The following is a 25,517-nucleotide window of genomic DNA, read 5'->3' as shown; positions in this document are numbered from 1 at the left end:
CAGGGGATGGACCCCGGGTCCCCATGACCCCTCTCTATGGCCCACAGTCTGACCTGTAAACACAGCCCATCTCAGGGCATAACTACTGTGGGTAAGAAAGTGAGAAGAAGGTTAACTTCTCACTTTCCCACAGTGGCCCCAATATGGTGAAAACTTCCGGGGATACCCGGAACTCACATGAAGAGTGGGAACCGGGCCCGGAGCATGCGGGGCAGAGTGCACATGTGGGTCCAGGCTAGTCAGGGTGTGTGCCCTGACAGCAACCCAGATGTAATATAGAAAGAAATATAACTCAAATACCAGCACCCATATTTATACTCCTCAACAACATTCCTATGCCCAGCCCTTACACAGGCACCTAGTAACCTGTAGAATATTCCCGGATATTCCGGTTCAGTCTCATCATGTGACTCGTATTCCAACATAGTCGATTGGGCAGATTGGGCAGATTGAGTGATGGCGCATGGCCGATTCTCAGAGGTGGTCGGAGATCTGATTAGGTAAGAAAGATGTGGGAGTTAAGTATCGTGGCTTGTCTCCAACACAGACCTCACCCCGGACTTTCTGTCACACCTTCTGGATTTAAAAAAAAAAAAAAGGGATCAGTGCCTGTGATTCATGTGCTTGTTTCTAATTCATGCCTCTTATGCGCTATGTACAACATGTAAACTCTGTCAAACTGGAAACCTACATTGCGGCTTGCACGGATACATAAGCAAAAAAAATACACGAGAGCGCACTTCAAGTTCACTTCGCGTTTTGAACGCTGCGAACGCTGTTGCCAGTTGCTAAGAACCAGAGTTTGGCGAGCCACCGTCCTTGTCTAACCCACGGGCGCAAGAAACCGAAGTGTCCATTGCCTCCCCCGCCTCAATCTGGTCTTCAGGTACAAATGCCATCGGTGGGTGGAACAAACTCGCAGCAGAAGTGAAAGTGAAAGGATATGGATAATAGGCGCTGAAATGGTCGAACGGCCTGGACACTTGGTCGTCCACGGTGCCGAATGCGTTCTCCACTTCCGTACTCACATGAGCATCCACTTCAGGGGAAACTCGTCGTCGCTTGAAACCGTCATCCTGGAAGGCTGCCCGACCAGTGCTAACTGTGGCTGCGCCTGGGCTGAGATTGATACTCTCCGGCGCGCGTCCGTTGCCATGGCTTCCAGCCGTGTCATCAGAAGTGGTGTCATGGGCACTGTTATTGTAGAAGGGCTGCACGTTGTATGCTGATAGGGCAGCGGGATAGGTAAGATTCTCGAGATATGATGAGCCTGGAGACATGGTCATTCTGAGTGTGGCATCACGGTCAAGTTCATGCTGGTAAGTCAAGCGATCTGTGGAATCGTGCGTAACTTGAGAAAACTCGAACCCAGCAGCAGAGAAATCGAAGGAGGATGGGAGCATAGGAGGATGGATGTCCTGGATCGTTGGTGGCATGGAAGGGCCGATGATAGGGGAGGTATGGGTACTCTCGTTGGGGGTCCCGGTTGGTGTGTCGCTAGGAGAAGACCCTTTTCGCCCATTGCGTTTACGTACTACATCAGACTTCATTGATGAGGGACGACGTTCACCATGGAGCTTTAAGCTGAGTGACGACACCTGCGTCAGCGTTCATGCAAATTAAAATACAATCAGATCACCTACTAAAGACCACAACTAAAATAGCCAGGCGTGGTCAGGACGGATTGCAAGGATCGGAATTCCAGAGAACTTACGCATTGCAGAGGGTTCGACCACCCTCATCTTTACGCCAGAGAGGAGTAGCGGTCGTGTGACAGTTGTAGCAACTAACTGTGGACAGCATTCGGTCGTTGTAAGTGTGCATGCAGAACAAACGTACCCGCTTCACCATCCCCCTGATCACTCTGGCGAGGCGTCCAAACCCCTTGCCTATTGTTATTTTCGGAACTCATCTGATTCCTCAACGTCTTGGGTCGAGCACGCTTGTGCTGTAATTGCACTTCAACTTTTGGAGCGGGGATGCGAGGCAAGTTATTCTTACCAGCTTGGCGAACAAACCACATGCCTATGAACGATATCGAAGATTAGTAAAGTTTCCAAGAGGAAGTATGGAGTACTTGCGTACGTTACAATTGAGCTCATCATTGAGGCCACGTCTCCATAGAGGAGTGGACGTAGCACCACAATTTGCACACTCGGTCTTCACACTGCTCGGTGTCAGACCTCCGTGACTTGATCGTTGGGCTCGAGGGGGAGGAGTCGCTGAAGGAGGTTGATGACGATTACCATTCTTCAGGCTGTTTCTTCTCGATGGGGTAACAGAAGAACTTGAGGGAGATGGCAACACATCCAACGTCTGGGAAGAAAAGTGAGGCAGTGAAGCCGAGTGAGAATGGCGGGTCCCGCGGCTTGGTGTGGATGTAAGAACGAACGCATCCTCATCTCTCTGGTGCTTCGAAGAGGAACGGGGTCTACCTTTCACGCTCGCGGAGAAGGTGTTTGTAGGAGGTGCTTGCACCACATTGCCCGGAAACGGAGCAGAAAAATCCGGAGAAGTAGGGGAGATGGTCATGGGTGGATGGTGTAGTTGCCCGTATGGTGAGAAAGGGAACTGCTCCGTGTTCGCTTGATACTGAAGAGTCAAAACTTGGGTTGGGTCCGATTTCGGAAGATATGGTTCGACATCGTTGCCGCTAGAGCTGAAGAGATAAGAAAGTCCATAGTCTTGGTGAGTTACGGAATTTCCCGCCGGATGGGAGAAGGCATCCTTCATTTCTTCTTCACCGTTTGGCAAGGAACGAGACTCAGGAGAATCCATGAGTTCGTCCAACGGAAACTCGAACGCAGGCCTCGGAACGTCGAATGAACCTCGGGCCATGCTTTCGGTGAGGCCGGCTCCAATAACATCCTCACCATAGGACATACGGGGATTGGTAGAAGCGGAACTGGGGCCAAGTAGTGCTGTCGGGCTAAAGTCAGAAGAAAACAAAGCTGGGAAGCGCACTACACTGGAGAAGTTAGAACGCTGAGATGCTACGAGGGGGGGATCTGTCTGCGAGGGTGGACGATCCATGTCCGTTGGCGATGGGGGCAGGTGGATTTCAGCAGGCGAAAACTGAGGGACTTTGCAGTTTTCATCCAAAAGCTGCAAGGGACGGACAGCAGCATTGGTGTCCTGGCGGGGGTGCTCACTTCCTGACGGAGGACCTGAGGACGGAGTAGTGGACTTCTTTACGCTTGGCTTTGTCACATTTGTGGTCACAATGGTAGGCGGAGCGACAGAGAATGTGTATTGCATCCCCTTCATAGATGGTCGAGATCCGTCGGGCATGTGGGTATCTCGAAAGCGTTCATCTGCTCGCTGCTTCACTCTGCTCGTCGAGTCAGAGCCTTTGAAATCTGGGGCGTGCAGTTCTTCGATGCTCCTGTTCAACGGCGATTGGTACCAAAACCGGCGGAAAAACGTCACAAAGTTTTACTTACCTGCCCTTTTCCTTGTCTAGTTTCTCTCCCATGGACTTGGTCATCTTTTTGAACTCGCGTTTAGATTTAGTGTTATCAGCCTCCACCATTAAAGAGTGTAGGAACCAACATCTCCAGGACAGGTTCTCGAGTCGCTGGCCTAGAAAGACAAGGAGGCCCGAGAGGATAATATGTCAAACAGGAAAGCCATGCAGGGATTAGGAGGATCGAGTTACCCTGCTCCAGGTGAGCTGCGACCTAGAAAGCGGAATCGTAAGGAAATGGTTCAATGGGGGAGATTGAAAGACGAAGTATGAAACGGACCTTGGTGCATACTTTCCATGTACGAGTGAGGCTGTCGGTGTCTGCAATGGAGATCGGGAGCAGTGAGAGGAGAGTTAAGGAGATCGAGGGGGTATTTCTGACCTGAAAGCTGAGAAAAAGGAGAAAACGACTTGTTACCCTGGATAATTAGTTGTAAGCGAAGCGGTAGAGGGAAGGCGATAGGCTTGGAGTTGTGCAGCAGAATTACCTTGAACTTGAGGATGAAGGGAGCCATGCAGAAGGACAATAGAAAGCAAAGGGAAAACGGTGCGAATGAGAAAGCGGAGGAGCGACGGGATGGGGAGATGTGCTCGCGCTGGTGAGGAGTAGCGCTCAAGGACTAATAGCGGCAACAGCAACGTGCAGGCCAACCCTTCTCTTGGGAAGAATATTCCATTTCTATTTTGTCTTGTTTACAAGATGGTATATATAATATTTGATCATTCAGTTGGATATCAGAAATCATTTCTGCAATCAAAATATTGAAGCATGCATGATCATCCACATGCTCAAATTGGGACGGATAGATGACCACGGGACACGGTTGCAGATGAAAGGAAAAGAATGCAACCATAACGGGGAAGCTAAATTGGTGAAGAAGATCGCAGATTGGTACTGTTGCAAAAATATGATTTAACATCGATAGACGAAGAAGAATACGCCTGCAGGATCATATTCCTGCTTCTTCTAGCCACCTCGTTGTGCACTCTTCAGAAAAAGCAAGTTTCGAGAGCGACAGCTAGCTTGGCTTCTAACGAGCTACACAACTTGTACGTGGCAGACCTCTGTCTTATCTCGTCCAATAATTGATACTTTTGGCCAATAAATGAAATAAATAATACAGCATGTACATGCCGGTTGGACTGCCACGCGCATCCATCACCACGCCCCGCGGATGTCCTCCTAACTTGCCTTGCATCTTTTTTGCATGAGGCATTATCTTATGCCCCTCCCTATGTCGTCGTCCTCAGGCTGCTCTCTCTCTTGACACCCTTATCATGCACGCTCATGACGCACTCGCAGGCCGGCACGGGCAATCGTAGCTTCACTCAATCCTATGATAGGATAATTCCATTGCAACAATTCATCCGAGACACCCAAATCAGAGCAAGGCACGAGTGATTCGATCGAAAGGACCAAAGCATCATTCACACCCTACGGCCTGTTGCACCGCATTGGTTGGCAAACACTGTCGCCGATTGCCCCATCCGTTGAACCATGTTCACGGGAATCTGTCCATTGGGCTTCACTCATTCTTTTCCGATCTAGCCAACTATCCAACCAAAACCACCCTTCGTGACTCAAAACGGACGAGGCAGCGCATACATGCAGCACTCGAATTACTACAGCACAAATCGAGTACCCCAACAACACATGGCCAATAGTTCAACCCCCTGGCTTTCCAACAAGGGCATACCCACAGCCAGTAGGTCCGTGCTTCTAATTGAAACAGATTCTTGAGTGGATATTCGCACACCAGTAAATATCTGACCTGAGAGTAACACATCCTGCAGTAAGCATCACCATCGTTGTCACAAATGTTGTGAGATTCGAGTCGCCTCTGGCACGAAGAACATTGCAGGCAAGCGCGGTGCTGAGCAACGGATGCAGTTCAACCTCAAAACTAGACAGCAATCGTATTTTCTCACCCATTTCTTCCCCAGAGCCACCACCTAACATTAATTGTTGCGACGTCTTCTGGTCAGAATCGTTGCCACGACACAAAAAATAGCCCCCAACCTGCTCAGCATGGTACACCGCACTACCACAGAGTGGACACTGTGTCTGCGAGGATACGTTAAAACGAGCACCAACAGTATTTGTCTGGCCAAGAGGAACAACTTGGGCAACGTTCGGTGTCGAACTGGTGTATTGGGGCGTCACCGCACTTGGCGTTGAGCGATTAGGGGATGAGCTCGGGGAAGCACAATCACGACTATGGAGATTTTGGTGTCTGAGGTCGAGGGTAGAAAAGAGCTTTAGATAGCAATTCCGGCAGTACGGCTGTGAGTTCGGATGTCAGAATTCGAATGCTTTGCACAAAGGACGATAGTTCCCTCACTGACCTGTTCATCGTGTTCTTGGAGAGCACCAGGTGCTAAACGACTTCCGCACAACGTGCACATGAGACATGACTGAGCGAATATGGTCATTGAGCTGCGTCGAACCAGCCTAGGAGGTAGAGAGCACCTTGTGGTAGTACTAAAGAGCCACAGCGGGAGGAGCACGCATCCGTCATTCAGTGTTTATGGAAAGGGAGCACACAACTTAAAAATCGAACCTTACGACCAGGCCCCATTACCTATCCCAAAGAATCCTGGTCTAGTTTCGATCGAGCATAACCAGCTTGGAACTTACCCTTTCAGCGGCATATGCAGCTTTCGAGCATTTCGGGCATTGGTCTACCACACCAAGCATGGCGAATAATTGCGGCCGTGAGTGATTGTGCAAAAGGTGCAGGGAATGTCGGAAAACACCGCTCAAGCGTAACGCATCACGAGGCGTTACAGCAAGCCAAAGAAAATCAGCGTAAATGCCCCACCCAGCACGTTCCACAAAGGTCATGTACAGGTGAAAAAAAAAAATCTTAAAAATCTTAAATACGATTCTAAAATCAACTAGAGGTTTCAATAATTTCAAACTGTAAGTATAAAGGAGGTCATCCGGCTGGACCCGCGCACGCGATTAGTATAAGTTAGATGATGTTCAAGAATATGTGCATAAATGCGCAAAGAACAAGATAACTGTTGGAATTTTCACGTGGTCTTTTTGGCCGAGCTTGCGAGGCTTTTGTTTCCAGAGGGGGTTCAATTTTTTTTTACCGTGGGAAATGGGCAACATCGGAAGCTCGGCCATCAGTTTGAGGGGAACCCTCATAACAAAAGTAGCCTGGTAGGGAAACCTAAAAGTTGGACACACTCACTGTGTTTAGAGAAAGATTATCTGTAGCTGAATAGTACAGGGATATCTATGATATTCTCTGTTATATTGCACACTAGACCAATTAGCAATGCTAAATACCCATCCAACTTAGGTTCTGTCTGTGTTTCAAAATGGCTAGGATGAAGTCACAGAGGTGCAGGGACTTCCTGCACTGCAATACTCCAGAAGAAGTGCACAGATGATGCATTATGAGACATAATAACCATTGAGGGGTGATTGCCATTTTTGGACACTGAATTTGCATCCCTATTTCCTCCTTCATCCTTACATTCCTCAGCCAACTAGCTAGGGTATGAAACAACATTCCTATTGGCTACTATTCACAAAATTTTTCATATAATTTGATCCAAAATTGCAGTGTGTTAGAAAGGGCAGGTTTGGACAATTCCGGAATGGAATCAGAGACTTATTATGGAAGGACCTTGGCCTCAGCGACTCAGGTGGAGTGCTGTGCCATTGCTGGTTGTCCTGGGGGTCCCTAATTTCGGATCTGGCAAGGGGGAAGTCTCTTAGGGGGGAAATCAAGTCAATTTCAGACTGAGGTTACAGGTTACTAGGTACATTGTATATAAAGGAGGGGTCCAGAATCAAAAGGAGCAAGGGTAATCTGAAAGGAGACAAAGGGAGCTGGAAGGGGGAACAACACTGAGGGTCAAGGGTTTGACTCAATGGTGTTTCTCAAAGGAGGAGTGAAGGGCCAAGGCCCAAGGAGGAAGGATGGAGGATGGGAGTCAGGAATGGCTAGCTGACTGAATAGAAAGAAGCAGCAGCCCAAATAGGAATGAGGGAGAATAGCAGAATTGAATGGGACAATGCAATAGTTGCAAGGTCCGAAGTACGTCTGGAAAGTCCAAACTCGGAAGTTAAACTCTGGAATATTGGCAAAGGTAAATAAATGGAATTAGCTAACCAATACAATGGGTATAAGTGGAGGTGAGGTCAAAGTCCGAGGTTGGAGCTAAGACTGGAGTTCCAAGACAGAGATGCGAACAGGTGTCAGGGCAACCACACCTGACCATACAACCCCAGAACCACCTTCCCTAACCTCCCCCCACTTCCCTCATCCTCCCATCTTTCACAACTACAGCCCGCATGTGAACCCGTGGGAAAAATCACGTGGGTCAAGGCGAGCAACTCGCCTTAACCCATGTGACACCTTTTCCGCATCGTGGGAACATGCTTGGCTTTTACCCATAGTCACGTTACAAACTGTACAGTACATTTCCTTTTATAGCAGCCAAGCGGGGAATAGGGAAACTTACCCTTCTTCTCAACTCAATCCCCGCTTAGGCAAGTTGTAGCTATCTTCCATAATACATGACAACTCAATCCCCGCTTAGTGAGTTTGAGGAGCTTGGGATAGGATCCAGCACCTGGCTACCTGGGACACCGCAAGTGTCCAGCTCTGAGGTAGGGCCGCCCCCGGACGGAGGCCGGGCCCTGATAGCAGAAGAAGGGTTCAACCTACTTCCACACCCCCTGATGTCGCTAGAAGAACAGATACTAGAGCTGACCCGCCAGCTCCAAGACCTCCAGACCCAGCTGGCTACCCAAAGGCAGCCTGCCCCCCCCCTGCTGCTGCCCCTGCTCCGACCCGCAAGCCACCCAAAGTAGCTACCCCCACTCCCTTCTCCGGGTCGCAAGATGACCTGGACCGCTTCAAGGCAGAATGCGGGCTCTACATGAGCATGCGCCATGCCGAGTTCCCAGACGAACACAGCCAAGTTCTGTTTGTCCTGTCATACATGAAGGGAGGTGCTGCTGGCCCATGGGCTACCCAGCGCATCAACTCCCTCCTTGCCCCCGGTTCCCCAAGGATCGCTTTCGATGACTTCGCCCAAGAACTAGACTCCATGTTTGCTGACCCCAACCGCCAGGCCACAGCTCGGCAGAAGCTGGCCTCACTTCGGCAAGGCAGCGAGTCGGTGGACAAACTGATCCAGCAGTTTGAACTCCACGGACCTGTGTCATGGATGGGAGATGTTGCCCTGGTGGACCGTTTCGAGCAGGCCCTCCACCCACGCCTCCGAGAGAGCATCTACCGCCTCCGCCCGATGCCTGCAACCTGGGCCAAATGGAAGCGTGAGGCCTCCATCCTCGACAACCAGTGGCGACGTTTCCAAGCCACCCAACCTCGCACCATGGCAGCAAAACCCTCCCCATTCCTCTCTCGCTCCACCCCTCCCCTGGCACCATCCACCACTGCTCCTGCTGCAACCCCAAAGCCAGACCCTCAAGCAATGGACCTGGACCACACACGCTCCCCCCGCACTGAGCAGAGACGCAGTGGGCTCTGTTTCAACTGTAACCAACCGGGGCACATAGCCCGCGACTGCCCAAGGCCGAGACCTCACCAGATCCGTGGGGCCTTCCAAGAAGAAACCCTCAGAACCCCATCCCGGCTGGCCCCAGAGGACCTTCGAGCGATCATTGACTCGCTGAGAGGCCATCACGCAGTGGAGGCCCCCCCCCAGAACCAGAGGAAGCGGAGGAAGATCCAACAGGGGATTTTCTAGAGGGCGACCGGTGAAGAGTGTGCCCCAGTTGCCTGATGAGAGCAATGTACCCACCTGTAAATACCGCAGCCGCCCCAGACGGGCCATGCAATCTAAGCTGCTCTGGGTAATTGCAAAAAAGAGAAAAGCCACACCAAGAAAGCCAGAAGGGGGTGAACCCCCATGCAAGGTTGCCGTCCCAGCCCCTGCAATTTACGTCCTGTCTAAGCACTCCCCCCGCTCGCTCAACCTCTCAGTGGAACTGATGTCCACCACTTCACTCCGCTCAGTCACCACCTCTGCTCTACTGGACTCAGGGGCCACTGGAATGTTTATCGGACGCGACTTCGTCCAGAAGCACAACCTAGAGACTTTGCCTCTAGTGCAACCGGTCCCCATCCATAACGTGGACGGAACCCTGAATGAGAACGGATCCATCACAGAGGAGGTAGAAGTGCTCCTCCGATTCAGCCGACACACGGAGCGGGCCCGGTTTGCAGTTGCTAACCTGGGCCACCAGACAGTGATAATTGGCCATTCATGGCTCCTCCACCACAACCCAGAAGTAGACTGGGTCAAGCAGAGGGTCACCCTGTCCCGGTGTCCACCAGCCTGCTACGGCCGGAACCCAATGCCGAAGCCGGGAACCCAGGGGGAACCCGACTTCGCCCTCGAACCCGGAGACGGAGTCTATGCAGCCATGATCCCACCAGAGTGGGGCCATGAGCTCCGAGCCACATCCACCCCCTCTCAGCGAATGGCCCAGGATGCACAGGAAGGCCCCCCGGTAGAACGCCCCTTCGAGGAACTGGTGCCAGAGCACTACCGAGACTTCCAGGATGTATTCTCCAAGGAAGCCTTCAACGAACTCCCCCCCCCGGAAGCCTTGGGACCATGCCATCGACCTCGCCCCAGATGCCAAGCTCCCCCGAGGGAGGACGTTCCCGCTCTCACCAGCGGAGCAGAAAGAGCTGGATGCCTTCCTCAGGGAGAACCTCGCAAATGGGCGGATCAGACCATCTAAGTCCCCGACAGGGGCCCCTGTGTTATTTGTGAAGAAAAAGGATGGGTCCCTGAGGTTAGTCCAAGACTACTGCAAGCTGAACGAGGTCACGGTTAAAAACTCCTACCCACTCCCCCTGATATCCGACGTCCTCACCCGCCTCCAGGGCGCTAAGTGGTTCTCAACCCTAGACCTACGATGGGGGTTTAACAATGTCCGGATCAAGGAGGGGGATGAGTGGAAGGCGGCCTTTGCCACCAACCGAGGGCTGTTTGAGCCTACAGTGATGTTCTTCGGCCTCTGCAACTCCCCTGCCACCTTCCAGACAATGATGAATGACATCCTGCGGGAGTTCATCGACCAAGGGGATGTCATCTGCTACATGGATGACATCCTAGTCTTCTCCCCCACTCTTGAAGAGCACCGGAAGGCCGTGCAAGAGGTTCTGGCCACCCTGAGGAGGCGGAAGCTCTTCCTCAAGCCCGAGAAGTGCAGGTTCGAGAAGAACACCATCGACTACCTGGGCCTTGTCATCTCTGAAGGTCATGTTGCGATGGACCCAGTGAAGGTGAAGGGAGTAACTGACTGGCCAGTCCCCATGAAGGTCAAGGAGGTTCAATCCTTCTTAGGCTTCGTCAACTTCTACCGCCGCTTTATCCGGGACTTCTCAGAAAAGGCAAAGCCCCTTCACCGACTCACCCGGAAGACCCAGCCTTGGGCCTGGGGCCTAGTAGAACAGACTGCCTTTGAGGACTTGAAGCGAGCAGTCACGTTGGCCCCGGTGCTCACCTTCCCCTCCAACACTGCCCCATTCCGCCTAGAGTGTGACGCCTCCAACTTTGCGACGGGGGCAGTCCTCTCACAGCTTCAGTCGGATGGAGACTACCACCCAGTGGCCTTCATGTCTAAGAGCTTCTCGGAGGTAGAAAGGAACTACGAGATCTATGACAAGGAGATGCTCGCCATAATACGAGCACTTGAGGAATGGCGCCACTTCCTAGAAGGGGCCCCAGAGAAGTTTGCCATCTTCACAGACCACAAAAACCTCTCATACTTCCGAACAGCCCAGAGGTTGAACCGGCGACAAGCACGCTGGTCCCTCTACCTCTCCCGCTTCGACTTCGTGCTAACCCATCGCCCAGGGAAGCTCATGGGGAAGCCGGACGCTCTGTCACGCAGAGCAGACCACCCCCGAGGAGAAGGGGACAATACAGGCGTAACCCTACTGCACCCGGAGTGGTTTGAAGTCTGGGTGACTGAGGGGGTGTCGATGGGAGGAGAGGAGATGGACATGTTGAAGAGGATTCGAGAAGGGAAGGAACATGATGAGGCAGTGGTAAAGGCCTTAAGAGAACTAGGAAAAGGCTCTCTGTGCCCGGACGAATGGGATAGAGATGGGGACTTGATCCTTTACCGGGGGCGAGTATACGTCCCCAGGAACCCTCAGCTCCGCCATGACCTGGTGAAGTTGCACCATGACTCGGTCCCGGCAGGACACCCAGGCAGATGGAAGACTCTGGAACTGATCTCCCGGAACTGCTGGTGGCCGGGACTGTCACGATACATAGCTAGTTATGTCTCAGGCTGCGACACCTGCCAACGGGCAAAATCCTTCCCCTCCCGGAAGGTCGGGAAGCTCATCCCAAACAAAGTGCCCTCCCACCGATGGCAGATAATCTCGGTGGACACCATAGGCGAGCTCCCAGAGTCAAAGGGCTACAATGCGATCCTGGTGGTAGTAGACCGCCTCTCCAAGAGGATCCATGCTGTTCCTACCGTCACCACAGTGGACTCTGCAGGCATAGCCTGGCTGTTCCTCGAACATGTCTGGCAGCACCATGGCCTTCCAGAGGAGATCCTGAGCGACCGAGGCACAGCCTTCGTGTTCAAATTCTCCAGCGAGCTGGCAGCACTCCTAGGGATCAAGCTCACCCCATCCACCCCATACCACCCGCAGACGGATGGGCAGACAGAACGCGTGAACCAAGAGATCGAAGCCTACCTCCGCGTCTTTGTCAACCACCGGCAGGATGATTGGACTGACTGGCTCCCACTAGCTGAGTTTGCATACAACAACCGGGTCCACTCAGCCACCCGCCAGACCCCATTTGAGCTTGACTCAGGACAACACCCCCGGATGGGGACTGAGCCGACCCGCTCCTCTGATGTTGAAGCAGCAGATGCCTTCGCCTCCCGGATGATGAAAATGCAGGAAGAGGCAAAGGCAGCACTAGAGCACGCAGCAGACGAGATGGCCCGGTACTATGACAGGAACCGGAAGGCTGCCCCAGAGTACAAAGAAGGGCAGAAGGTCTGGCTCAGCTCCCGAAACTACACAACCGACCGACCAACTAAGAAGCTGGACCACAAATGGATTGGCCCCTTCCACATCACCAAGGTGGTGTCCCCAGCAGCTGTGAAGCTGCAGCTCCCCACCCAGCTGAAGGGCGTCCACCCTGTAGTCTCAGTCACCAACATCCACCCCTACCTCCCAGATGAGATTGCTGAGCGCACAGCAGACCCCCGCCCCGGCCCAGAAGTTATTGATGGAGAAGAAGAATATGAAGTAGAAAAGATCCTAAACTCCAAGTACAGGTATGGAAAACTCTGGTATTTTGTTAAATTCCTGGGCTGGCCAAACTCAGAAAATGAATGGCTCCCCCACAAAAACTTAGAGCACTCTCAAGAGCTCATAGAAGAGTTCCATCGATCCCACCCCAATGCCCCGAGACAAGAAAGGTCCAATAGAACCCGCCAGCCAAGACACCCAGCCGCTCCGAGGCGAAGCGGCATAGAGGGGGGGTGATGTCAGGGCAACCACACCTGACCATACAACCCAGAACCACCTTCCCTAACCTCCCCCCACTTCCCTCATCCTCCCATCTTTCACAACTACAGCCCGCATGTGAACCCGTGGGAAAAATCACGTGGGTCAAGGCGAGCAACTCGCCTTAACCCATGTGACACCTTTTCCGCATCGTGGGAACATGCTTGGCTTTTACCCATAGTCACGTTACAAACTGTACAGTACATTTCCTTTTATAGCAGCCAAGCGGGGAATAGGGAAACTTACCCTTCTTCTCAACTCAATCCCCGCTTAGGCAAGTTGTAGCTACCTTCCATAATACATGACAACTCAATCCCCGCTTAGTGAGTTTGAGGAGCTTGGGATAGGATCCAGCACCTGGCTACCTGGGACACCGCAAGTGTCCAGCTCTGAGGTAGGGCCGCCCCCGGACGGAGGCCAGGCCCTGACAACAGGATTCTGGAGTGCAGGTCCAGAGTTGGGAGTGTAGATGTCGTGTACTCATCTGAAAGGTGTCATGGTTGAGGTCGGAACTGGAATGGTCCGGAGTTGGACTGTGTCAGGGTCGTGCGTGCTCGCAACAAAGGATGCCCCAGAAACCTAATTGATATCAAAGCTGGGGGACATGCCCATCCCAGCACACGGTCATATATACATGTAGAGGTGGTAACTAGTCAACTAGCTAATAACCGGTAGTATCGGATCAAGAATGATAGAAGATCATGCAGCGTCATAACTGACAGCCGCAGATCGGATCAGATCGGAGATGAAGAAGAAGAAAAGAAGCAGAAGCTGATGGAGATATGGGTCATGTGGCAATGCGCTACTTACGCTAGCGACCCGAAGGCATGCCCTGACAGACTGAAGGTGGTGTCAGAGCCAGAGGTGGGATAACCTCTTGGGAGTTGGCAAGGAGAAGGTGATGGAAGGGAAGTGGGGCTCCAGAGTCAGTTTCGGAGTTCCAGGAACCCGGAGTAGAGGTTAGGATTGTATGGATATGACACAGTGTCTACATGCAAAATACAAAATCTGAACCATTGGGGGGTGAAAAACTGTATAGATGTATTTGGTCAACTCCACTAAGGTGTGACTGACAAGAGAACCCAAGATTTCCCTGCACATGATTTTTTGTATTGATTGACAAATGGGGCAATGGACCCAGGGACTCTTTGTGAGGTCTTAGCAACAATGCAGAAAAATGCACATTCAGAACAGCACTGATGAGTCCCAGACCAACAATAACTGGTGGATGCCACCTGATGCAGCAGGTCCCACCACTCTTCTGTCCTTCATTGTTCCAAAATATATTTGGGTTCAAGATCCAACCCATGTACAAACACACTCTGCATTAACCCAGCGAACAAAACACAACACATGAACAAAAAAAGATCAGTGCATAATGATATTCAATTCCCATAATCCAACTGTTTCACTGTGTTCTACACCCAATTGTCATTTCACCCCTGTTGTCCCAATCAGGGCATATCACTAACAGCCCAGCAAGTCCAGTGTTCAACCCCCCCCCCCTCTTTTTTTTCCAGACATGCAAAAACAGAGAGCACAGAGGTCAGAGGAACATACAGACTCCAAGGTATGAATGATAGTCTGGTTAATAGTAGGTGATTTGTTAAAATTGAAGGAGGGAAGATAGGACATCATCATGGTTGAAAGAGCATGAAGTGCATGAAGTGCATACAGAGGAGAGTAAAAAGGTAAGTAAGTACATCATGAAGATATCTGTCATAATCCGGAAATCGGTTGCAAAGATGGACATGCATGGGGAAAGGGGGGAAACAGAATATGTGACACAGTGCAAACATTGAAATGTGGTTTTCAGCAAGGAAGCGGTATGGTATAAGGAGTTGGGAGGACCCTGGGTTATCTAGAATTGGTGTCAGAGACCAGGTTTGGGATGAGCGGAGATGTCCCTGTTAATCAGAGGGCTATGGCCTCAGCAACTCTACCAGGAGCGCTGTGCCCAGTATCATGTCGGTGCCCTAATTTACAGACTGAGGGGACTTCTAGAAGAGGGGGATAACTCTAATCAATATTTTCGCTGAGGTGTACCATAACTACAAGTTATGTATATATATAGTTACAGAGGGAGTCTAGGCAGCAGGCCTGTTGGAGAAATAATATTCGGAGAATAAAACAATGATGTATCAGAATAGTCAACAATCAGCTGACAAGTTCAAATGTTTAACAGATCTCTGTCAGGGGATGACTCCCAGGTCCCCATGACCCTCCCCTATGGTCCACAGCCCTATGTGTAACCAGCCCTGTCCAGGGCACAACCTACTGTGGGTAAGAGATGAGAAGGAAGCTAACTTCTCATCTTCCCACAGTGGCCACCATATCAGGAAAACTTCCGGGGATACCCGGAAGTCACATGAGGGCAGGATCCAGGGCTGGATCATGTGGCATGTGGCATGGGAAGTACGTGCAGGAAGTGTAGCAGGTCCAGACACAGGTCCGGGTCCAGGCTAGTCTGTCATATCCACACAACTCCGGACCTCCACTCCTGTTTCTAGACCCCCATGTAAGGCCAGTTGGGGTGCCGGCCTTGGTGACTCCTCAATCCTCAGGCTGTCAATAATCTAGGCTGTATGGAGCTAGTATTTCGACAGGGGGGGAGGAGAAGAGCAAAGCCCCTATTCCTGACCCTGGACACTATATATGTATATACAGTTGTTATACATTGTTTAGTCCAAGGATTATTATAGTATAAAGAATAAAAGGAAAGCGTGCAAAGCATGCATCAACCATCCTCTATCCATTCCTTACACCCCATCTCCTCCTCCAGAACTCCACATCCTCCACCTCCACCTCCCCCTGTTGGTTGTTGAGAGCCCACTATACCTCTGGCTCCAACACAACATCCAACACTACCTCCGGTCCGACTCCAGTTTACTCCAGGTCCAATCCCAACCTTGTACCTTCCAGACCAGAGTTTGTGATGCTCCACACCTCTGGCTCCGGACTCCTGTACCGGAACCTCATCGCACCTCCACCTCCGGAACTCCAGTCACATCTCCACCTCTGGACTTTGACCTCCTCCTCCATCTTATCTCCTTGTATTCCTTATTACATTTCATTTATTACGTCTTGCCAATATTCCGGACTTTAACTTCCAACTCTGGACCTCTGGAACTTACTCCAGACCCTGCAGTCTCTACTGTATGGTGTCATTTGATCCTCTTGTTGCCTCTTCCTTATTTAGACAGCTGCTTCCTTTCCATATTAGTCAGCTGTCATTCCCCACAACCCCCTCCACTCCTTCCCCTCTTGGCCTTGCCCTTTGGGAAGCACCATAGAGTTCCAACCCTTGGCCCTTGGGGTTGTCCCCTCATCCAGTCTCCCTTTGTCCCCCTTCCAGTTCCCTTTGTTCTCCGACTCCACTCCTGTATCGTTATATATACACTCTGTACATAGTTCCTGTACCCCCAGTCTGAAATCGACAAGAATAACAACTGGATTGTCCCCCAAAGAGACTTCCCCTGCTAACCTGAAGTTAAGGACCACCTTAGACAACAAGCAGTGGCACAGCGCTCCACTTGAGTCGCTGAGGCCAAGGTCCCTCCACTCCGAGTCCCTTTTCCGCTTTCGGACAACTCTGCCCACTCATCTAACATAGTCAGGGTGTGTGCCCTGACAATCTCATGATCTTTATGAGACTGGACACACATTAGAAGCTCATCGTAATTATCTGCTGAAGGAGTGGAGCTGGATCACCTTATGTAACCAGTTTCCTATGTCCAATAACGATATTAGAGTTTGTGCTGATTTGCGTACTGACTGTGTTTTGGTTACCAAATATAATTGTTCACTGTCTAAACAACAATAAACACCCCCCAACGATCTCACCTGACGTATAGATCGTCTATGGATAAAATTCTATATTGACTTTACTATGATTTCTAGTCAATATTACACCTAGATATACCACTTTTCAGTAGGATGTGATTTTCCTGCTAATTTACTGAAGGAAAACTACTAATAAAATAATTCCGTAATAAATGTTACTCAATACAGGAGTGACCAAACTGCTCTTTCTATCGCTTAGAGTGCGTGCTAGTTATCTAGCAGGTTCAGGATCGCTCACTTTTCTCCTGTGGTGTGATAACCAAATATTACTGAGAGATTATTCAATTAAGAAGTCCCTCCACCAAATTCTCACTAATTCTCACTATGACACTTTTGTTCAGCTGTGTCTAACTGACCCTAACTCACACTTAGAGTGATGTGTTAGTTTTATATTAGCTAACAACTTTTATCTTTTGGAGCAAACAAACCAACCACTGGTGAGGAGAATTAAACTTATATTTCTACCTGAGGTTTGAGAGGGGGCAGAAGCGGCGCCTTTTATGCTTTTCAGAGGCCTCTCTACTCCCACGCCTCTCACTAGTTACATGTGTTACATTTGTATTATAGATAGTTCTAGAATGATATAGGGGCTTGGGCTGTGTAAGCTTAATAATGGACTTAGGACATGACTCAGCAATAAGTAATTCAGTTCTTTGTCTTTTGGGCCGATCTTAGCGGGGTCTTGTAGCGCTAAAGCTATGCTCTACACCGCCTTACTTACGAACGGTTATCTTTAGAAATGACTTGGCTATAAAGGAACTTTCTAGACTGTTCTCTAATTCACCCCTTTTTGTGAAGCCGCATCATTACTAATGGTCTAGAGCTTTCCCAATTAATTAACTGATCCACGGACTTCTGAATCACTTCATGCTTATGATCCGAGATCCAGATCATCAATCATTCCTTTGTTCTGATTTATTTGAGCTTAAAATCAAAAAGTTTTGATGAATCATGGGAAAATATACAAGATCCGGTTTTTTAGCATTTTCTCCTCTTCTGATGTGATCAAAAACTGTCCGCCCACGCCGGGGAATACTCTGTCATATGGTATTCGGTCCGCCATACTTCCGGGCATCAATATATTTCCCTTGAGTCACATTACTTTTTGTAAGAATTAGCAAATACATATATGCGAATTATAAGGTGTTTCGCTGTTTGAGCTATATCTCCATCAGTTTTGAAGCTTTTAGAATGAAACAAAACCGTGGATAAAGTTAAGAAACAGTCCTTTCATATGGTAAAAGTATTACAGTCAAAAGCTTTCTGGTTCCCGAGATATTTACATTTCTTTCCCAATGTTCCTTCTTATTCTGTCGTCTATGTGCTATTTTCTTGTTGTAGGGATATATTCTTTGAATATTATACCTATGCCAGGTTCTAGGCATGCTTGTAGTAGATTAAATCTCATTCTACATGGGTGTAGATAATTTATAATGATCTTCTAATGTCTGTCCAGTCTCATAAAGATCATGAGATCTGTTAAACATCTGAACTTGTCACCTGATTGTTGACTATTCTGATAGATCATTGTTTTATTCTTTGAATATTATTTCTCCTACACCACACCGATGTAGCATGAGATTTTTACATTTCTTTCCCAATGTTCCCTCTTATTCTGCCGTCTATGTGCTATTTTCTTGTTGTAGGGATATATTCTTTGAATATTATATTTTCCTACACCTATGCCAGGTTCTAGGCATGGTTGTAGTAGCTTAAATCTCATGCTACATTGGTGTGGTGTAGGAGAAATAATATTCAAAGAATAAAACAATGAGCTATCAGAATAGTCAACAATCAGGTGACAAGTTCAGATGTTTAACAGATCTCATGATCTTTATGAGACTGGACAGACATTAGAAGATCATTATAAATTATCTACACCCATGTAGAATGAGATTTAATCTACTACAAGCATGCCTAGAACCTGGCATAGGTATAATATTCAAAGAATATATCCCTACAACAAGAAAATAGCACATAGACGACAGAATAAGAAGGAACATTGGGAAAGAAATGTAAATATCTCGGGAACCAGAAAGCTTTTGACTGTAATACTTTTACCATATGAAAGGACTGTTTCTTAACTTTATCCACGGTTTTGTTTCATTCTAAAAGCTTCAAAACTGATGGAGATATAGCTCAAACAGCGAAACACCTTATAATTCGCATATATGTATTTGCTAATTCTTACAAAAAGTAATGTGACTCAAGGGAAATATATTGATGCCCGGAAGTATGGCGGACCGAATACCATATGACAGAGTATTCCCCGGCGTGGGCGGACAGTTTTTGATCACATCAGAAGAGGAGAAAATGCTAAAAAACCGGATCTTGTATATTTTCCCATGATTCATCAAAACTTTTTGATTTTAAGCTCAAATAAATCAGAACAAAGGAATGATTGATGATCTGGATCTCGGATCATAAGCATGAAGTGATTCAGAAGTCCGTGGATCAGTTAATTAATTGGGAAAGCTCTAGACCATTAGTAATGATGCGGCTTCACAAAAAGGGGTGAATTAGAGAACAGTCTAGAAAGTTCCTTTATAGCCGAGTCATTTCTAAAGATAACCGTTCGTAAGTAAGGCAGTGTAGAGCATAGCTTTAGCGCTACAAGACCCCGCTAAGATCGGCCCAAAAGACAAAGAACTGAATTACTTATTGCTGAGTCATGTCCTAAGTCCATTATTAAGCTTACACAGCCCAAGCCCCTATATCATTCTAGAACTATCTATAATACAAATGTAACACATGTAACTAGTGCGAGGCGTGGGAGTAGAGAGGCCTCTGAAAAGCATAAAAGGCCGCCGCTTCTGCCCCCTCTCAAACCTCAGGTAGAAATATAAGTTTAATTCTCCTCACCAGTGGTTGGTTTGTTTGCTCCAAAAGATAAAAGTTGTTAGCTAATATAAAACTAACACATCACTCTAAGTGTGAGTTAGGGTCAGTTAGACACAGCTGAACAAAAGTGTCATAGTGAGAATTAGTGAGAATTTGGTGGAGGGACTTCTTAATTGAATAATCTCTCAGTAATATTTGGTTATCACACCACAGGAGAAAAGTGAGCGATCCTGAACCTGCTAGATAACTAGCATGCACTCAAAGCGATAGAAAGAGCAGTTTGGTCACTCCTGTATTGAGTAACATTTATTATGGAATTATTTTATTAGTAGTTTTCCTTCAGTAAATTATCAGGAAAATCACATCCTACTGAAAAGTGGTATATCTAGGTGTAATATTGACTAGAAATCATAGTAAAGTCAATATAGAATTTTATCCATAGACGATCTATACGTCAGGTGAGATCGTTGGGGGGTGTTTATTGTTGTTTAGACAGTGAACAATTATATATTTGGTAACCAAAACACAGTCAGTACGCAAATCAGCACAAACTCTAATATCGTTATTGGACATAGGAAACTGGTTACATAAGGTGATCCAGCTCCGCTCCTTCACCATAAATGGCAAGGGCCGGATGGAGCTGACCTAATGGGGTCAAGGGTTAGCTGACTGAATGCTACCGATGACTTGGGTTACGGGGTTAATGGGTTGTAACCCAGAAGTGGGATGGAGGGATTGTCAGGGTACCGAGCTGCTCGGACTCTAAGTCGAGGGATCCCGAGCCTTTGCTGGAGCTGAGGCTGAGGGGGACAGGGTCAGTCTCAATGGGGGAACCTGGCAAAGCAGATTGCGATAGGGATTCCAGCTGAGCAGTGAGGGGAAGTGAGATCATATCATTGTATATACTATGTACAACATACCTGAGCAGCAAGGGGAAGTGAGAGAAGAAAGTTATCTTCCTCACTCGCTACCCAGGGAATGATAAAGTCAGTATGCCCAGCAAAGCGGGGCCGCTCTACAGAAGGAAATATAACAAATGTCTGTGCAAGTCCGGGGATGATGATCAGGCTGTGCAGGTAATGTCAGTCTGGGGCAAGTGTGTCATCAGTTGTGTGTAAGCAGTCCAGACTTAACTGGGCTGTACTCTGACAGGGATCTGTTACAAGGATGGAGAGAACTTCTCCCTTCTCAAACCATTCTTGTAGCTGGAAGATGATTGCAAGATCTTGTATGTACCTTAATGGGAAGTGTAATCAATGGGAGGTCCCAGTCGTGTATGAGAGTAGATGATCAAATCCCCATTGATCATGGTTCACAATGGAATGAGTTATTAAGGGTTTGATTACATGTAGTTGGGGATGCCAGGATAGATAGGTTGGCCATGGGTACTTGGTGATCCTCAGGGGAGCATACTGTGTGCATTGTCACGACTTGTACGTTGTGTGAAGATCCCGTATCGTTGCTATTGGTTACTTGGTGTTCGTAGTACGAATGTACTGGTAGCAGGTTATAATCATGAGAGCCCAGTAAGGAATGGCTAGTGGGGCCTTCAGTGACTTGGTGTTCCCAAAGGGAACATACCGTTGGCAGCAAGGAACGATGACTGACAAGGGAGGGACCAGACAGTTGATGGGCAGCTACTTGGCGCTTGTGCAACAAGTGTGCTGGCATCACAGGAATATGAGTCTCAGAGCAGTCGTGATCCCGAATACCATAATGTGATGTTGTCCGTCAAACGCTGGAGGGAGAGCTAGGCAATGATGTCCTGTAGGACATGGGTTCCAGTGAATGATACACAAGTCATGAGGCTTTGACTCATGACTTCAAGTCCTCATGGCAGGAACCGCCAGATGACTCGACATAACCAGGCATATAGGACATATTGAAGGTTGTACACACACACACATGTGTTCAGCTGAGTCACAGAAGGGGTTGTTACAAGAGACAATGCACAAGGTAGTTTGTAGCAAGTCGTAGTAGTTAACAGGAACTGCCTCCAGTGGTTTCTGTACATGACACGTGACTATCTATAAATGGAAAGGTCATGGGAAATCCCATGAAATGCAAACAACCTCGGCCAGCACCAAAACCCTGATGGGGAAAGCTTTGCATGAGGGGGGGAATGGAATAGAACGGGAGAGAATAGTAGGGTATTGGGAAAGAGAGGGAGAGAGAGTGTGTGTGATAGAAAGGGGGGGTCTTTGACAATGTGATGGATATGGTTGTTGGAGACTCTATATCCATAACAGGATCAGTCCGAAGGTGGACTTGCAGGGTAGGCAACTAAATGACCCAGCAGAAGTGGGGGTGCGCTTGCAGATGTTGGAGCTGTCTGGAGACCTTCAGGGTTCCATACTTAGGGAGGTGTAGGTAATATATTGAAATGGGAGGGTGGTGACCATTGGGGGGGGGTCGGAGGAGATTGTGGGATCCAGGGGCTCCAAGGCTGGAGATGAAGGAGCAGAGGCAATCTGGGATGGCCAGAGATGGCAGAAGGTGGTGGTGGTGGTGGATGGATATGACAATTGGCAATAATAGAGGACCTTGTCATCAAACACATTCAATCAGGGTCAAAAAATTTACAAGACCCACTACAGAGTAGCAGGAATTACAAGGTCTTGCAGGGAGTTGAGACCAAAGAGGACCCTGGAAGGCAATGGAATATGCAACAATAGAGGACCTCTTTGCACAGCAAAGTTTAAACCCATAGGACCCACTAGTGGAAATTTTCATTTTCAAAAATTTCTTTTTTTCCTTTCACATGCCCTTCATGGCCTACTGGGCACAGGTGGGTCTAGCGACACAAAGGCATGGTAATTGTTGGATATCAAAATGGTAACACACTCTCAGCCCCACGAAGCAACACTTGCCCACCAAATCTCATAGTCTGTATGCCGCCGGGAAAATAAGCGGCAACGTAGAAGATAAGAGTCACAACCTGAATGATGGCAAATATTAAACTGCCAAGGTAGGATTTGCGCTATAAGCAGAAGTCAGCATGACAACAAGTCTGAGAGAGAGTCGACTTGCCACCAAAGAGAAATATAGAGTGAAAATGAGAGAACCAAAGTACGAAGCGGAAAAAGGTAAACGCTGCGGGGCGATCAAGTGTTTAAAGTGATTGTGAACGCCCGATAAAACTGCAAAACTGAAGTGATGATCAAAGCCGACTACTCCCCCACCAATATGAATGATTCCTTACCCGAACATCACAAGGAGGCTTCCCAAACTGAGAAGAAATTGTAAGTTGCGGACCAAAACTGGGCGGAACGATGGCACCTGAATGCGAGGGCAAACTTCCCGGGTCGCAGAGCAAGAAGAGGGAGGGTGAAAAAAGCCACAGCAAAACAAACAGCCGATCCTATCAAACAGGCCCCGAATCCAAGCAACCTTCCAAAAATGACCAGTGAGGGTGGATAAATGGTGGAGGGTGGAGGATTACCTCTCCCATCGACTCAATGCAAAGTAAGCTTCCTCCTCATTCGACCTAAGTAACGCTGCATCGAAATTTGCTGATGACAAACAACAGTGCAATCGAAATGACTCTCACCGTTCATCCGAACGCAGAGGAACATAAGAGCTCATACTGTTGTACAAGCGAGAAAACACTCCCGGTCCTGGCTGTGTGTCAAGAGTTTGTGCATCTCCGACACGCGTTGGTGGCCACCGGAACTGGTCCAGAGCCCCTCGGAAATTTTGCTCAACAGACATGCGCGTTGCAGGAGAACTCCAGCCATCACGTGCCTCTGATGGCTCGGCAACTGCCTTCAATCGGTCTAATCGATCTTTCTTCCAGTCCCTACTCCATCCATGAGTGAAGACGACAAGCACCAACAGACTTTTGATCAGGCGCATGCTGGCGCTTCGCACACCTTTCCCATGCAGTGCTCTGCCTTGAGGAAGAAGTGAGTGCCTTCGATCGACTCATGTAAATGAGCATCCCGCCAACGCCGTCCTCCTTTGTCGTTAGTGGACACGTTGTCATTAAGGGGAGACCATGCAAGATCGTGGATATGTCCACTTCTAAAACTGGAAAGCACGGGCATGCTAAGGTTCATCTTGTTGGGATTGACGTAAGATGCGTGGCAATTTTTAATCCAATTTACACTCATCTACCTTCTCCCAGATTTTTACTGGTAAAAAACTGGTATGTTCCTAACCTGCCCCTTTTCGTGTATCCTTTCTGATCCAAGGAACTCCATAGGAAGATATTTCCCCATCAACCCATAACATGGATGTTCCTAACGTTAGTCGCACTGAATTCACGCTGGTAATAAATCAGTACATGCAATTACCAGTCAAATTATTCTGATTTGTCGTATTGAGATTGATATTGAAGATGGATTCCTCAGTCTGATGGATACCGATGGGGTTCTAAAGAACGACGTGAAAGTTCCCGAAGGCGAGCTAGGAGAACAGCTTAGGGCCGAGTTTGGAGATGGCAAGGAGCTTCTTGTTACTGTAGCTTCGGCAATGGGCGAAGAGCAGGCTACGTCCTTCAAAGAGGCACCAAAGAGTTAAATACAACGTTCGCTGGTAAGCCTTTTTTTTGGCAACTTTATTACGCATGTCCTCAAATTTGATACAGGGGCTCCGAAGTATCTCGTTCTCTCAGGTCCTCTGATCTCACATCCCCATTTACATGTTGCTTGTTCACTCAAATTGGTCAAGTCTTGCACGTTTGTACTTCTGATCACCTCACACGACTATGCGCGCGATATTCAATAGTAGAGTGACGACACATTATGTCAAACAAGATTTCATTTTTGCACGTCATAGTTTCTGACTAAGGTCAGGGTTGGTGGTTGGTGGTCGCTCATCTCCTGGCACAAACCCCGGACGATACTGGGCCGCACGAAGTATGGCTAATGTATATGAGGAAGTGTGGCGGAACTGTAGACAACTGAGTGATTCCGTCAGACATGTCTCTGCGCATCACGCTCGAGTGTACGATGTCAAATACCGTTGTGGTTCACCAAATGGAACCTCTCCTGTTGCTCCGGGCTGGACTCCGACTCGGTTCAGGATTTCAGTAATGGGGGCGGCATCCTCCTCTCGAAGCTCGCCGCGGTCTGGACAGGTTGGTCAGGGGGGGTGAGCACCATGACAAGAGGGAACCTACGTGCGACGCAAAGGGCAAGCTCATCGAAGACAAGCAGTCCGACAACGAGGGGGTCTTGCATTCTGGATCCACAGTTTCGATCAGAATGAGGAAGCACGGAGCTGAAACTCGTTTACATGTCATCCAAAACATCATCCATAGTAAGATGTTCTAAACAATTGAGGCGATATGAAGCACGCTGGAGTCTTGTCCAATGAAAGTGCGCTCAAAGGGGAACATTGCAAAGTGAGGTAGGCGACGTACATAACTAAGCACAATCCCGGCAATTCCCGGTGTGGCAGTACGCGGCAAATGGGTTGATACCGTCAAACATTTACTTTTTTTTGGCTGCCATAAGTTCCCGGACAATTTCCTGTGTGGCTTCTGCAGGAATTTGGCAATACATATTTTTTCACTGCCCATGTGTCAGGGCCCAGCACCCAAGCCCTGACCCCACACCACCTCCTCTCCTTCTCTACCAGTTGTTGTTTCACTGCCCTGTACACTCGTGTGAGCACGGAAGTGTGAGAAGACCTCCAGACACTGCCACAGTTCTGGGCGAGCTGCTCGCCCAGAATGTTCCCATGCCCTCTGAGTACTGCCACCCGGACCCTCCCCATAGTCACACCACTCAACTGGGGAACTGTACAGTCTTTCCTTTTATGGGTGCCATGCGGGGAGTTGAGAAGGTTACCCTTCTTCTCAACTTAGTGCCTGC

The 25,517-nt window shown here is 48.8% G+C and overlaps 4 protein-coding genes across 4 annotated transcripts; 1 reads left to right on the top strand and 3 right to left on the bottom strand.

The window, feature by feature from the left end:
• Positions 1–788: 788 nt before the first annotated feature.
• EI90DRAFT_3152277 (uncharacterized protein) lies at positions 789–4,143 on the bottom strand (the record flags this gene model as incomplete). Its single annotated transcript, XM_039065782.1, has 11 exons — positions 3,955–4,143; positions 3,849–3,885; positions 3,747–3,787; positions 3,659–3,680; positions 3,444–3,582; positions 2,086–3,385; positions 2,002–2,025; positions 1,840–1,948; positions 1,715–1,790; positions 1,644–1,655; positions 789–1,584 (listed from the first exon to the last, which is right to left on the bottom strand). The coding sequence occupies exons 1-11, from the start codon at positions 3,979–3,981 to the stop codon at positions 789–791; spliced, it is 2,583 nt and encodes an 860-aa protein (XP_038920124.1). The 5' UTR covers positions 3,982–4,143.
• A 989-nt stretch (positions 4,144–5,132) lies between these two features.
• EI90DRAFT_2909855 (uncharacterized protein) lies at positions 5,133–6,164 on the bottom strand (the record flags this gene model as incomplete). The annotated part of the gene is made up of 8 exons (XM_039054378.1): positions 5,133–5,186; positions 5,239–5,340; positions 5,396–5,419; positions 5,487–5,750; positions 5,813–5,881; positions 5,937–5,948; positions 6,028–6,048; positions 6,105–6,164. 8 exons carry the CDS (start codon positions 6,162–6,164, stop codon positions 5,133–5,135), a joined length of 606 nt encoding a protein of 201 aa, XP_038920123.1.
• A 16,287-nt stretch (positions 6,165–22,451) lies between these two features.
• On the bottom strand, positions 22,452–23,431 carry EI90DRAFT_2992042 (ER-to-golgi vesicle protein transport Sft2). The gene is made up of 6 exons (XM_039056128.1): positions 23,249–23,431; positions 23,141–23,185; positions 22,978–23,088; positions 22,901–22,927; positions 22,729–22,846; positions 22,452–22,678 (listed from the first exon to the last, which is right to left on the bottom strand). Exons 1-6 carry the CDS (start codon positions 23,407–23,409, stop codon positions 22,526–22,528), a joined length of 615 nt encoding a protein of 204 aa, XP_038920122.1. The 5' UTR covers positions 23,410–23,431; the 3' UTR covers positions 22,452–22,525.
• Positions 23,349–24,707, top strand: EI90DRAFT_3287186 (eukaryotic translation initiation factor 5A). Its single transcript, XM_039067042.1, has 6 exons — positions 23,349–23,603; positions 23,669–23,771; positions 23,825–23,845; positions 23,903–23,968; positions 24,025–24,234; positions 24,287–24,707. Exons 1-5 carry the CDS (start codon positions 23,509–23,511, stop codon positions 24,217–24,219), a joined length of 480 nt encoding a protein of 159 aa, XP_038920121.1. The 5' UTR covers positions 23,349–23,508; the 3' UTR covers positions 24,220–24,234; positions 24,287–24,707.
• The last annotated feature ends 810 nt before the right edge of the window (positions 24,708–25,517 follow it).

The sequence above is a fragment of the Cantharellus anzutake genome (genome assembly GCF_015039405.1).
Source record: "Cantharellus anzutake strain C23 chromosome Unknown EI90scaffold_9, whole genome shotgun sequence".
NCBI lineage: Eukaryota > Fungi > Basidiomycota > Agaricomycetes > Cantharellales > Hydnaceae > Cantharellus > Cantharellus anzutake.
This window is presented reverse-complemented; position numbering and strand designations above follow the sequence as displayed.